Raw genomic sequence first — 15403 nt, 5'->3', positions numbered from 1 at the left:
ATATTGAACCAAATTTCAAAATGAGGTCCAGAAGTATATATGCTTTTTGAACTTTAAATCCTCCCCCTCAAGTTCTATAAAAGAGATGTAAAATTTTATATGAAATTAACTGGTTCAAGTGCCTTTAAGGAATGGTTCCCATCTAGAGTAAAATGGGGATTTTCCCTAAGCCATCCCTTTGTCTTCTTAAAGCAAATGGCATTGTGTTGTATCCTAACACTGGAAGAAGAAAGTCCAGCTGAGAGTTCTGGTCTTAGACAACTTCTGTCTTGTGGAAAATGCCATGAGGGATGAACACATTGCCCAGCCTTTGACAGTGGGTCCTGTGGGCCTCATCAGGCTCCTACCTTTCCTGGCTGGAGCCCCTTCAGCCTGGAGGAGTCTGAGCATCCTAGGGCACTGTTGCCCTGGTGTGCTTTCTTGGTCCCCTGCCGAGCAGAGCTGGAGAGATCAATAGCCACATCTTCCAAGCCATTCTCAGGGCGGGCTTCATCTGAGCCTCTCTGGGATCCTGCCAGTCTTCTAGAACCTTCCTGGAGGTGGTCTGAGTCCCAGAGTCCTGTCAGCTTTTCTTCATTTCCCGGTTTCCTTATCATCCCTGTGGATTTCTTATGCATCCCTTCCCAAAAAAGAAAAGAGAAAAAATAAAAAATAGATATCTCCAAATTCAGCAATTTTGTAAGTCTCTTCCTGGTCATTGTTCTCAAAATTCCATTAGAAGTGCCCTCATCAGTGCCCATCTCTGGGGTCACTAAGGATGCCAAGTTACCTACTAACGGGGTTAACACCTAACCCCATTAGGTGTTAAAATCTGATGTCTGCCTGTGGGGTGCAGCCAGCAACGGTATTAAAATGATTTTCTCTTAATTTAATTGTTGCCAACGATTTGAAATCAAGAGAAGGCACATCAAAAGCCAGACTTTCAGCTTTTCTGAAAGTAAGATGTCTGGCAGCACTGGGCCCACTTTCTTGTGGCCACAGCTCTGCAGATAACCAGTAAGTACCACTACCCTGCACCTGATCTGCTTGTAGAAGTTCAGAGGGGTGGATTTGGTTCCCAGCCCAAAATTCTCTCTGGTTCTTCAGTCTTTGAGGGCAAAGTCTAGGCCATATTTACAATTGTTATCTCTAGTCTCACCACAGCAAATGACCAAATGACCCTAGGGGCTAAATGAGTGCTAAACAAACCCCCCCATCACACACACACCCCTAATTCTAATCTCCTACCCTACCCCAGGGGCTATCTTGTGATTCATTCCTCCCAGGTGTGATCCCATTAGTTTCTGGTACAGAAAACACCCAGAATGCCCAGTCCCAAAGCTTGGACCTCTCTTGAGCAGACTGTTCTGTCTATGAGACAGAAAAAAGCAAGCTGTTAATGGCAGAACTAGGACTCAGACCCCAAACCTTCTTGTATGTAGGGGGTTAATCACCTACAGATTTCTCTGCTTAGAACTATCCTCATTCCTATTATCATGAGCTCTACATTGTATGGTTTCCAAACCTTGTAATAGCACTCAACAGTTTGAAAATATATTTCACAAATTACAAGTATACCATTCCACTTTTAGAACCAAGAACTGATGTGACCTTTCCACACACTGGCTACACAGTTTTGATGAAAAATAATTCTACTGACCATAGTTTCAATCTTGGAATTAATTAAAATCAATGTGATATTCTAGGCCCCAAACTGAGTAAATGGATGTTGACTGGCTTGGCAAATGGCTGCCCTTCAGGGAACCCTGGCCCCTCCCCCAGCATTTCTGGTCTTCTTGCTGGCTGCAGGGCCCTCTTCCTTACCCAAGAGCCAGGGTGCACAGGAACCAACCAGGCCACCCTCGGTGGAATTGAGGACGGAGTCTGGCAGTGGGATGCAGTGTCGCACCATGGCCCCATAAAGGCCGTACTCAGCCATCACGCTGCTACCACCCCAACGCTTCTCCCGCTTCCGCCACTTGGCCCTCCGATTTTGAAACCAGACCTGATGTGAGGCAAGACAGGAAGCAGAAGAGCATACAGGAGGAGACACAGTAAAGAGGATGCTCTTAAGTGTCCCTTATCAGGGAGTCCTAAAAACAGCCAACTAGTGGTTCAAATCCCAGACCTTAAGGAGCTGTGCCTACTATTCACTCAAAACTCACAGGGACTCATCATTGTGTGGATAATATGCAATCAGTTTCCACTAAGGTTTTCCAGAGAGCCAGGAATGACAAAAATAAAATCAAAGTATTATTTCCCTTGTCGTGTAAAAAAGTGGACTATTATGTTTCCTGATTTTTCTCATTGGTTGGAAAGAGTTCACAGTAGCAATGGTCCCTTTTAATGTCAGGTTGTTGGTTTGTTGGTGAAATTTGTCCTGGAAAATATTATCTTAATAAAGAAACAATAAGGAATATTGATTAGCTGTTAAAAAAAAAAAAAGAGTTAGTGACATATCTTCTGACCTGGGAAGTGTCCAAAATGTGTTGTCAAGCAAAGAGGCTAAGAAGTATAACAATGCCTTTTTGTATAAAAAAAGAAAAAAATTCCATGTGTGTAAATATACATATATCTATAGGTATACACATGTAAACATATTCAGGGCCAAATATATATGACAGAGATGGTGTGCCAAAAGGTTGCAATGGGCTATTTATGTTGGTTTCTCTCAGGGAATGATAGTCAAAGAGATGATAGATAAATAGAGTTATAGATAGATATAACTGTATATGTAGTTTTTAGTTGCAGCATACATTATTGTGTAATTTTAAGGAATAAATTAATAAAAGAAAAAAGACATTTGGGTTATAGGTGCTGTCTTTTTGGAATAAACATACAGAATGGCTCTAGCATTGTGGTACCTGCCGCTAAGTGAGCTTCGGTTTGTGTGTCAAGGGAAACGTGTGGGGTTGTAGAGGTGCCTGTGTGTATGTGAAAAAAGCATGTTCTCTGTGATGTCTTTGGGAAAGAGAAAGGGGACCCCAGACACCTGTATTCGGTCTTCTGGAAGCTCAGTTTTCACGGCCAGCATTTCCCGGGCATACACATCAGGGTAGTGGGCCTCACTGAATGCCTTCTCCAGTTCTTCCAGCTGGTGGGCAGTGAAAACAGTCCTGTAAGGAGACCCAAAGCACATGTGTAAGTGCATGTCCACAGGAGGCTGCCAGGCTTCCCAAATGTACAAGACCCAGGCCTGCCTTTCCACACCTTAAAAGGCCACCTCATGATAACTGGATATCCCACCTCTAAATGATTGGCCTCTGGAAAGTCCAGAAGTTCTTTAACATATTTTTTCCTCCTCGATGAATTCTATCAACTCATTCTAAGATCTATTTTAAAGGGCCACAAAATTGTCTTTAAAATGCTACAAAGATTATCCTGCAGCCTCCTTGAATAGCAGAATTATGTTCCCAAATGGCTATTATGTGTCAATCAAGAGGCCACAGGGCCTGTCATAATGCAGCACCATAGATTCCCAGATTCTGTGTCCTAAGTAAAGGGCCAGGGAAGACAGCCTGGTTATATACCTGTGCCGCCTCTTCTTCCTCTTGCCAGGAGCAGGGGACAGTCTCAGGCCACACCTGTCTTCAGATGGGCTATCCTCATCTGTTAGCACAGGAGAAAGAGAAGATTTTAAAGGTGAGCACATTACCTTTTATTGAAAAAAAAAAAACCCCTGTTTTTAAAGGTGAGCCTATTTTTCAGAGCACTTCGGTGGCACAGTCAGTCAAGTCTCCCACTCTTGGCTTCAGCTCAGGTAATGATCTCAGGGTTATGAAACTGAGCCTCAAGTTAGGCTCCATGCTCAGCATGGAATCCGCTTGAGATTCTCTCTCCCTCTCCATCTCCCACTTATGCATGCAATCTCTCAAATAAACAAATAAATCTTTTTTTAAAAAGTGAGCATATTTTTCTTTTTTTTTAATTTAAAAAATGTTGTTTACTTATTTTACAGACAGAGGTCACAAGTAGGCAGAGAGGCAGGCAGAGAGAGAGGGGGGAAGCAGGCTCCCTGCTGAGCCGTAAGCCTGATGTGGGGCTCGATCCCAGTACCCTGGGATCATGACCTGAGCCGAAGGCAGAGGCTTAACCCACTGAGCCACCCAGGTGCCCCAGAAAAAAGTGAGCATATTTTTCACTTTCTCTGGATTCTAATATGAAGATTGAAGTTATGATTCTGCTGAGGAATGTTAACATTTATTAATACCCACTAGCATTGTTAGCACTTACTATATTCCAGGCACTCTCCTTAGCACGCATTAGCATGCATTATCACAGTTATTCTTCATAAAATAAAAGAACTTCAGGGGAGCTGCTAGTATTGTCCTTTTTTTACAGATGAAGAAGCTGAGGTGCAGAGAGATGAAGTAACTTTCCCAAGATCACAAAGGTTGTACATTGTACATGGTGAAGTATTGTATGAAGACTGTGTGAAGCTACTTGGCTGTTAATGGCACTCTCTATCACCACTTAGCTCCCAACTCCCAAATTCATTCACTTCTTTCCACCTCCAACCCCTCCTTTTAACCAATACATCAACATTTCTCTAACCAGGGGTGGGGGCCGAGGTTTGACATTAGAAGCCTTGTCAGAACTGCACTCACTCCCTGCCTTGCTGTACCAATTTCGAATCTCTGGAAGTGAGATCCAGGAAACTCTTTCTTGACAAAATCTAGTCATATTTTGTCTTTCATTTTACCAGTGCTCAGAAAGAAAAAAACTCATCCTATGAAGGTGGTTTCTGAATTTTTTAGTGAAATTACTAATATAATGGTTTGTTTTATTTTATAGAAAGACCTATTAATACAGTTCTTTTTAAAGCAGAATGAAAGTTTGCTTGCCTGCTGATCTGTCATGCTTAGTTTTATTATTTTGTTACTTTTATTATCAGTGGAGACTCAATGTACTCTTTTGCCTTGGCTGCCTGGATGCTCAGCTCTAGGCTCTACACAGTTTCTCTCAGTCCACGTTTTCTAATATAATTCTCTGTTTTCTTCCACTCACACCCCAGACCTCTCAATTTTTTTCTTTTTGCCTCCTTCTCTTTCCCCATATTCCGCCTCAACTTCTTTGAGGAAATAACTGGGCTCGGAACAAATTGCTGAGCATAGCGCAACGAAATTGGCGAGTTTAGTCCTTTCTCACGTGTGGGAAGGAGGGAAGGCAGCGCAAAGTGAAAAAGGCGGTACCTAGATTCCCTTTTCAGCACCCCAGAAGGCGGACAGTTCCAGGCCTGCAGGCCGCGTGCTATTCAATCTTTAATCCAGCAAACCTTTGAGTGCACGCAGGGTACTGGGTTCTGTGCAAGTGATGAACAAGCACGCCCGGGCCTCACTGACCTATGCCGTTCGTAGAGGCCGAGACTCGCGTCGGGCGCTGAGGAAAAACCCTCAGGAGACCGCTGCTTGGTTGCCGAGACCCCCAGGGTAGGTCGAGAACCGGGTGTTGGTGATATCCGCTGTGCTGCGGAACTAGATCCCGGAGAAGAGGCAGGGATTTAGGGAGAGGCAAGGGTCAGGGATCGAGGCTGAGAGAATACGCCTCCTCCGACGGGACCACTGCCTGGGGTCCCGACTTCCCTTAAATCCGGAATGCTGGGAATAGGGGCTCAGTGAGGTTATGGTGAATTACCCCTGCACTGCCCCAAGCCGGAGGAAAGAGGGGCAAGACCCGGATGGGCTGGCCTGATTACCGGACGTCGAGACGCTCTCGCTGCTCTTCTGGCTGCTGAAGTGGGGAGCCGGACCACCTGGGGCTTGCTGGACAGCGGACTCAGGCGCTCCTGGTGGAAGAAACTGCACGTCGGCTAGGAGCAGGCAGGGCGCCCGAGCAGCCACAGGAGGCTGAGCGCCGAAACCACAGAGAAGGCCGAGCCCCAGTGGGAGGGCCCCGCGCGCCAGGCAGGAGCTCCCTACACCCGGACCCGTGCAGGATGCGGCCGGGGAGGTCTCGCAACCAGATCCTGGCCCGGGGTCGGAAGGCGCGGGCACCTCAGCCTCCAGGCCCAGCAGGTCTGTGATGGCGAAGCTGCGGGGGCGCGGAACACTAGGTGAGCCGCCAGGCACCAGCGCCCTGCTCCTGGAGCGCCCGTCGGAAAGTGCGTCCTGGTAGATCATTGCTTCTCAGTGGGCGAGACTTGACGTTAGCTAGGTCCCGTTTGCTGAGTGGGCACAGCTCAGAGGACGCTTTATACTGCTGGACACCCCGTCGGGCGCGGAAGGCCAGGAGGGTCCAATCAGTGGGTCGCGGACACGTCATCGCCCCAGACCCCGCGATATGGGGACGCCACAAGTTTCCCTCCCCTCGGTCGCCGCCCTCCCAGCTGCAATCCCCTCAATCACCTCCTTCTCTCTCCTCTCCAGCTGTCCTCCTGCCCATTCCCCAGCCAACCCTCTCCCCGCCCCCATTCTCAGGGAGAGGAAAGTAAGAAAGGGACGACCCCCCTAGGGATCTGCCGGTTCCTCTAAAAGCCACATATTCCAGGCCCCGGTGTGGTCTTCCTTTTCCTTCCAGATTCTCTAGATGGAGGTCCTGCTCACAGCTGCCCCCAAAGCCTCCTCCCAAGACCTAGGTCCTCTGGGCACCTGGCTGACTCAGAGGAACATGAGACTCTGACTCTCGGGTTATGAGTTTGAGTTCTCACCTGGTGTGTAGAGATTACTTTTAAATAAGTAAAACTTTTAAAAATATTTTTTAAAAAGACCTAAGACCTCATTCCCAGCCATACTACCACCAATATGACACACGCCAGCCTTCCAACTCCACCGCAAGGACCTTCCCCAAAAATCTTCAAGGGAAGGGAGTGGGAAACATTTCTTTAATCCACTCCCACTCCATCTCCAGCCGAAGTTACTCCCTGCTCGATAAATGGCTTTAGCCTGTGTTAAACTCACAGGAGCTAGGGGAAGTAGTAGAGAGTGACAGATGTAAAGTGAACCAGGGAAGAGTGCTCAGTTTAGTAAACAAAAGTACTGGAAGTCCAGTGAAATTTGAATTTAGATAACCAGTGAATATTTTTTTAGTGTAAGAATGTACCAGTATTTTATCTGGGAACTCTTAATTGGGTGGGAGATAAATTGGAACATAAGACCTGTGAGAGGCACCCCTATTCAAGGAGGCAAATAAATTACACTCAGATTTTACCATCATTCAAAGAAAACCTGATTTTCCTGTGGAGCTCCCTGATTTGTTAAAGTTGGCGCCAATTACATGAGTAAACCACTCTGGGCTCACACACAGAAAATTTGAGTCCTCCAAACTCAAATTGTTCAAAACCTTGAGCCCACCCTTTCTAAACAGAATCCTGGAAACAGAATCTTTTCATTGTCTCCACACAGCACCCACGCACCCACCCCACCCCCAGGGCCGGGCAGTCTGAGATCACCTAGTGAGAGAGGTTAAAAACTCTGGGTCCCACCGGAGTGGTTCCCTGCCCCAGAGAGAGGAGCTCAAGCCCTGAAAAGTGGGTCTCTGGCTTGCTGCACCTTCGAGTGGGTCCTCTGTTAAACATGCAGATTAAAGAAGGAGCTTCCGATAAAGATAATTACAACAGGCTGAGCATTAACTTTCCATTATTAAAGGAAGACCCAAATCTCCTCCCCTCCTCCTCCCCCTCCCCCTCCTCCCCCGCAAGCTGTTCCTGGTATTAGCAAAACAATAACTTTCCTTTAGGATAATTGTCTTTTGAATCGCTGGGGGTCAGGGGCGGCTTTGGACCCCAGCATCAATTTCAGCCCTGCCAGGAATTTAAAGGAAGCTGTTGTTGGTTCAGGACCACGTCAACATGCTCTAGCTCTTTGCTCCGCAGAATAGTCGTTTGTAATTAATAAATTGAGGCTGCAGTTTAGGAAGACACCTAAAGATCCACACGTTTTTGAGACTGAGTCCGGGGTAGACAGGAGGGACCATCCACCCCAAGGTGGCTCAACTGGGGTCACTCTCAAGGGGAGGGTGTAAGAGGTGGCTCCCCGTTTGGTACAGAAACTCTCTCGGACGCTCGCGCCACGCCTGCAGCCTGGAGAGCTAATAATGTCCCTTTGCCTCTGCTAGGGTCTTGAAGTCTCCCTTCCCAAATCTCTGCCCTGGGAGGTAGATGATTACTCAAAGGACAGGCCTCAAGTGGATGGCCTGGAACACAGAGGTACTAAAAGGCGGGCGGGAGGAGCCCAACTTCGGTCACCCCACACAGTGACCTCCTCACAGAGCCAAGAGCACACTGGTTAGCAACCCCTTCGGAAGGCCTCTTTTGCAGATGAGAAAAACTGAGGCTTATTAATCCAGTACATAAACACGGATAGAAAATCCGAGAAAGCAAAGCTGAAAAAAAGTGGAAGAAGGAGCTGAGATTGCAGCTCTAAAGGCTCTTTGCGATTCCTGCACAGGAGCGTCCCAAAAGCCTCCTTCCGCTCCAACTGCAGGAAGAGGCCCTCTGGACCAAGTTGGGGAGCTAGATGAAGCTGGGGTGTCTTCCTTTTTGCAGAGTGGCTGCCATGGGAGCGCAGAACCTGAGGACATCTACAGTGTCTCCTCCCCAGGGAGAAGCACCTTCCCTAACCCCTTGCAGCTCTAACCCACCTCCCCACTGCTGCAGACAGTCAGTTTGCTACAGCAACTCTGCCGGGTCGCTCAGAGAACGCGAACGCAGCCACAAGAGACTGACGAAGCCCCTGGCTCTACTTCTACTTCTGGTGCGGAGAGCGTTTCCACTCGTTTAGGAAAATGCGGAAGGAGAGTGTGACCTGGTGGCATCCTGAGCCCACCCACATTTCGCGAGTCCCCTGGCGCTGGGGCAGGTGCGGAGTCTATGGATGGGCGCAAGAATTTGAGGAAATTTTCCGCGCCCTGGCTGGGTGGAGAGTAGTGTCCTCCTAGCCCTCTCCCTCCACAAACAAATCTGCGGCCAGGGGACGAGCCCTCTGGAGCATCCCCGACCTGGTTCACCCCCGGAGTCGTTTTGGAGCCCTAAATCCGTTAAGGGGTCCGGATCTGTCTTCATCAACCAGGATTATCCGGGATTGAATTAATCAGTAAACGTTTCTCCGCTCATTATTTTCCAAGAAAGGTTTCCATCCCCTCTCTGTGGCCAACCACGAATGTGTGCTCCACTTAACCTGACCTCCCATGCGTTCCTGCTCTGCCCAGCTCCAGGCTGACGGAACCGGGTGTGAGTGGCTCAACTGAGTTGCGTCTGAGGCGTATAGGAGCCGCCCCTGGCCAGGCTGGCAGCATTAAAATAATAGGAATGGGATGGATGGGGGTGAATAAAACAGATCTCCATGTGAATGCACAAACAAGCCCTATGACTGTTCCTCTTCTGATTTTCTTCCTGCCTCTCTGGCTACTCCTTCTTGGTTGTTTTGTGGCCCCTCACCCTCACCCCTCAAAGGCTGCCTAGACACTGTTCTGCCCTCTCCACCATTTCAAGCCCTGACCATTCTGCCTTGCAGACCTGCCCAACCTCAGGTGCCAAACCACCCACGTCTTAGCCTGGGGACTTTCTCTGGTCTCCAGAGGCTACTTTGCCCACTAACCAGAGATGCCAAGGATTAAAATGCCCTGAGAAGTCCCAGACCACCTGTGCCAGGTCTAGGGTGGAATAGCTCAGGCATACATTCTATTCTGCTTCCCAGAGGTCTCCAGCAGGGTGTGCCCCAGTTACTGGTTAATTATCATATCCAAATTGCTTTCTTCCTAGGTGCTGTAGGTGCCCAGGCTCCCATTCTTGGGCTCTGGCACCTCCCTCCAGCTGCTATGAATGTAGGCTACTAACTACATTGCCCATAATGAGAATTTACCCCTGCTGACAAAAGCCTTTAATCTACAACACCCCCATCCCCACATCCGGAATGTTTAACTGACTTATATTAGACTTGATACAATGCTACCCTTTGCCTCCAGAGGAACAATTCTTCTGGATTGATCTCCTAACATTGGACCAGTGGTTCCCAAAATGTGATCCCCAGACAAGCAGGACCAGCATCACCTGGGAACTAGCTAGAAAGACAAGCTCTGGACCCCACCCAGACTTACTGAATGGAAATTAGGGGTGGGACCCAGATATCTGTGTTCACAAGCTCTCCAGGTGATTCCACTGCCCCTTCAAGTTTGAGGATCAGGGTCTCCTAGCAATATTTCATGACCCATGTGTCCTTCTTTGTTTAACAAATGTGGTCTGGGCATACAAACCTCTCCCCATGCTCTGAGGAGCTATGGGGAATGCTCAAATTTAAGGGTAGGATAACAGTTAACAGCCAGATGTGAACTATGGGAACCAGTAAATCAGGGGCACCAAAAAAGGAAGAGAAAAACTTTTATTTAAAACACATGTGTATTTAAAAAAAAAACATGTTATGGGATGCCTGGGTGGCTCAGTAGGTTAAGCCACTGCCTTTGGCTCAGGTCATGATCCCAGGGTCCTGGGATAGTCCCACATCAGGCTCCTTGCTCGGCAGGGAGCCTGCTTCTCTTTCTGCCTCTACCTGCCACTCTGCCTGCTTGTGCTCTTGTGCTCTTGTGCTCTTGTGCTCTCTCTCTCTGACAAATAAATAAATAAATAAAATCTTTTAAAAAATGTTAGTAAAACTAATAGCTTCCATTGGTGGAGGACTGGCTGTGTGCTGGGTGCTGTGCTAAGTGTTTTACGTGTATCAATTCATTTAATACATGCAAAAACCCTAATGAGGGAATTCTTCGTATTATCCCCATTTTGTGAATGAGAAAACCAAGACACAGAGCTGTAACTATTCTGGCAGGCAGTGAGGATCTACTGTCATCCTTGAAGGAACAAAGTCATGATGGGGAGAATGACAATGTTCCTCAAACTTGTCTGTGGTTAGGGATTGTTTTGGATTTTGATTTCTATGGACTTGAGGCCTGTAAAAGATTTAATCTTGCACATATCCTATTGCCATCAATTGATGGTACTGTGGGCTTGAGGCAGATTTCTGTGAGAAGTTCCTGTGCCATGGTTGTTCTTTTCTCCTTAGGTTCTGGGATAGTAGGGAAATCCCCAGTAGGAATGCACTCTGGGTTAACACTCTGGCCCCAAGGAATGTGCTTCCTTTCCTCTTCCTGGGACCCTGTGTCTGTCTCTCTCCTCCTTCCTCTTCCCTACCCCTCTCTTGCTTAGCCCTTCCCTCAATTTAGCTCATCAAAAGGCTCACAGCCACCTTCCTTAATTTCAAATGAAGCCAAATGAACTGCAAGACTCTGAGTTGGGATCCCCAGGGAAGAGAGAAGACATGACAGAAGGTGAGCATGGAAGGAAGAGACACTGGCATGGGCGAGGAATGGAGTGAGAAATTAATGGCACAGATCACGTCAACAAAAATATCATGGGAAGGGGACACTAAGGGCAGGCAGGAGCTGTTGATGAGCTTCATTTCCAGCATTAAACAAGCATTGGGTCATCTACTGGTGGAGAAAGCTATCTGGCAGCAAATGACAATGTGCTTGTAACGGATTTGTAATAGAGGTGAATATGTGGTCACCATCCCCGCCACAACCTAGACTGATGCTCTGGGGGAAGGTAAGAACAGTTCTGCCAGGGAGGGGTGACTGCAGTTTCCACCAGCTTGATGGGGCCTCTCCTAGGACACAGACACTTCTCATTGGAAGGAAGTCTTCCCTCCTACCACAAGTGCTTAGCTCTGCCAGCTCTCTTAGAGTTACCTGCCACATTTGTAATTACTCATGTCCTTTACTGCACTTTTCCTATACCCTTACCAGATACTATAGCTGGCACTGTCTGAGGGCGGCCCACCAACCCCCCAGGTCACCTGCAGCATCTGTGGACAGTTCCCAAACACACCAACAGCATCTTAACCTCAGCACCTGCAACTCTGCCTGATGATGTTCTCAGGCCCCAGGAGTACAGTGGCCAGGCCTGGGATCCAGGGAGGCAATGGCCCCAGCAACAACCCTCTAAGGGTGACTGGGAATTGGTGTGTAATACAAAAGCATCCTTGTCAAATGGGGCAACAAAACTGGAGCTTTTTTCACAGTCACTCCAAAGGCCACATCAGGATTGAGCCTGGCAAACTCCACTCATTATCAGGCTTCTCTGTGTCCTCCCCCTCTCCTCTACCATAGATGACTTATTTTACCTTCCAGATGAACCATTTCATCCAGTCCCTGTATCAGGGTCCACTCTGGGGACCTAAATCTGAATAGTGGAGAGCTCCACAAAAGCAGAGTTGGGCAGGCCGACAGGACTGTGTGCTGGGCGCCTAGCACATGGCTGGCACAGAGTGACTGCTTCCAGAAGGTCTGCAGAGTGGAAGATTCCATGGCTGTGATACATATGAACCATGCATCTGCTGCCAAAACCAGCTCCTCACCATCTACTCAGCACTCTTTCTCAAGAATCCCCTCCCCCAAATGCTTAAGGCCTGGTCCAAGGAAGATGGGCTAAAAGCATACCTCTGTGGCAACCTTGGCACTTAAGACAGAAAGGAGCCTAACCTTGGAACTCATAGCCTAGTCCTGGGACTAGTCATCCTGCCTCTTCCCACAGACCTGTTGTGTTCACTGCTGGAGACCAACGTTTAGAAATGTGTGGCACCAAGCTGCCCAGACACTCTGCAGCTGTATTTTCATCTGTGCTAGGTTTTTGCCTGTGAGGCCAAAGGAAGTGGCATTAGAGGCTGGGGTGTGTCAGGGACTTGTGGTGACCCAGGCCTGGTGCAGGATGGGGTTGGAGCAAGCCATCTGTGCTCTGTCAGCCTGGACAAAAGATGGCAACATGTCTGTCCGATTGTTGTATCTTACTTGTTCTAGCTCACTCCCCCCAAACACGCTAATTAAACCAGACATCCTCAAGTCAACTAGAGAAAACCTCATTAAAGAGGGGAGGAGAAAGCAAAAACAGGAGAAGGTATGACAGTGAAAACCTACCCCCACCCTGCAGACTAGGGCTGCCAATATGTTTTAAATCAGCCTTTACTGAACACAACAAAGATGCCTCTATTCAATGTGCAGCTCCCCAGAGAGAGAGAAAGTTGTAAACACTGAGACATTTTATTCTTCATACCACATTATAGCCAAGGCTTTCGTCTGCAAAGGGGGAAAGTATTTGGAGGTGGTTTGTGCTCTTGGTCCTCTCATGCTTGGAGGGACTTTCATTGCATGCTCCTCACACACTGGGAGCTCACTGATGATTCCCCAGACTGGGGTCTCCTGTATTTCTTTCTTTTTTTTTTTTTTCAGATTTTATATACTTATTTGATGAGAGAAAGGCAGAGAGTGTAGGAACATAAGCAGAGGGAGTGGGAAAGGGAAAGCAGATGAGGAGCTCAATCCCAGGACCCTCGGATCATGACCTGAGCTGAAGGCAGCAGACACTTAACGACCGAGACACCCAGGCACCCCATGTATTTCATTTGTTCTGGATATTAACAGATTTTATCTTTTTAAATATTGCCACTCCTCCATTCCTTCTAGGCTGTCCTTTATGAATTCCAGTTATTTTTTGGCTGAGCTTTCTCACTCTTTCTTCCATGACTCTTAAGCCTCTCTTTCATATTTTCGGTCCTCCAATCATTTTGCTACAGCTCTAACTTGATATTCCCTAATCTCTCTTCGATTGTGCCTAACTGCTCTATAAACAGTCCATTGTGTTTTAAATTTAAGACTGTATTTTTTCATTTCTGTCTGATTTAAACCCATTCATTTTAGAGTTGCCATCAGTGCTTGGTATCTGAAGCACTTAAAGGTCAAATTCTGTCATTTGTTCTTTCTGCTAATGTTTAAAATAGTTTTGCTTATTTTTATCAAGACTTTGGGTTTCTTTTTAAAAGCACTTTTAGATTCACAGAGAAATTGAGCAGAAATACACAGATTTCCCATATACCTCCTGCCCCCATACATGTACAGCCTCCCCAACTATCAACACCCCCCCATTCAATGAGCCTACATCAACAAATCATTATCATCCAAAGTTCATAGTTTACAGTTGGTTCACTCTTCATGTTGTATGTACTATGGGTTTGGACAAATGTATAATGACATGTATCCACCATCAAAGTGTCATATAGAGTATTTTTCACTGCCCTAAGAATCCTCTGGGCTCCACCTGTTCATCCCTCCCTCCCTTTAAATCCTGGCAACCACTGATTTTACTCTTTCCATAGTTTTTCCTTTTCCAGAATATCATATAGTTGGAATTGTATGCTATGTAGCCCCTTTAAATTGGCTTCATTCACTTAGTAATATGCACTTAAATTTCTTGCATGTCTTTTCATGGTTTGATAGTTCATTTCTTTTTTGTGCTGAATAATATTCCATTGTCTGGAGGTACCATAGTTTACCTATGGAGGTACCATTCACTTCCTAAATGATATCTTAGTTGCATCCAAGTTTTAGCAATTATGAATAAAGCTGCTATAAACATCTGTGCAGGTTTTTATATAGACATAACTTTTCAACCCCTTGCATAAATATTAACAAGCACAATTGCTGGATCTTACGATAAAAGTATTTTTATTTTTCTAAGAGACCACCAAACAGTCATCCAAAGTGATTGAACCATTTTACTGTCCCGGTAACAATGAATGGCAGGTCCTATGGCTCCACATCCTCCCCAGTATTTGGTGTTGTCATAGTACTGGATTTTGACCATTTTAACAGCTATGTAGTGATATCTCACTGTTAATTTAATCTGTATTGCCTTGATGACATACGATGTCATATGAACTTTTCACATGCTTATTTTCCATCTATATATCTTCTTTGGTAAGGTATATGTCTTTGGCCTTTTTCCTAATCAGATTATTTTCTTATTGTGAGATTTAAGAATTCTTTGTACATTTTGAAAAACAGTCTTGTATCAGATGTTTGTTTTGCAAATATTTTATCACTGTTTGTGGTTTGCCTTCTCATTCTCCTGACATTGTATTTCACAGAGAAGTTTCTAATTCTAATGATGTCCAGATTATCAATTATTTCTTTCATGGATAATACATTTGTATTCAAAAAGTCATCACCACACCAAAGGTCATCGAGGTTTCCTCTATGTTAACTTCCAAAAGTTTTATAGTTTTGTATTTTACATTTAGCTCTATGATCCATTTTGAGTTACTTTTTGTGAAAGGTGTAAGGTCAGTGCCTAGACAGATTTTTTGCATATTGATATTCAGTTATTCCAACACCATTTGTTAAAGAGATTATATTTGCTCCATTGTATTCCCTTCACTTTTTTGTCAGTGATCAGTTAACTATATCTATGAGGATCTATTTCTGGACTTTATTTCATGACAATTAGTCTATTTGTCTATTGTTTTGACAATACTGAATTGTCTTGATTACTGTAACCTTTATAGTGAGACTTGAAGCTGAGGAGCTCCAATCCTCCAACTTTGTTCTTCTGCATCATTATTAAGTTGGCTATTTTTGGTCTTTTGCCTCTCCATGTAAACATTAGAAC

The 15403-nt window shown here is 46.1% G+C and overlaps 1 protein-coding gene across 1 annotated transcript; it reads right to left on the bottom strand.

Annotated features, from left to right (window-relative positions):
- Positions 1–335: 335 nt before the first annotated feature.
- Positions 336–6123, bottom strand: VSX1 (visual system homeobox 1). Its single transcript, XM_004764323.2, has 5 exons — positions 5675–6123; positions 3510–3588; positions 2972–3095; positions 1804–1984; positions 336–619 (listed from the first exon to the last, which is right to left on the bottom strand). Exons 1-5 carry the CDS (start codon positions 6096–6098, stop codon positions 336–338), a joined length of 1092 nt encoding a protein of 363 aa, XP_004764380.1. The 5' UTR covers positions 6099–6123.
- Positions 6124–15403: the final 9280 nt, after the last annotated feature.

The sequence above is a fragment of the Mustela putorius genome, unplaced genomic scaffold (assembly GCF_011764305.1).
Source record: "Mustela putorius furo isolate JIRA1106 unplaced genomic scaffold, ASM1176430v1.1 tig00000224_pilon_pilon_pilon, whole genome shotgun sequence".
Taxonomy (NCBI): Eukaryota; Metazoa; Chordata; class Mammalia; order Carnivora; family Mustelidae; genus Mustela; species Mustela putorius.
This window is presented reverse-complemented; position numbering and strand designations above follow the sequence as displayed.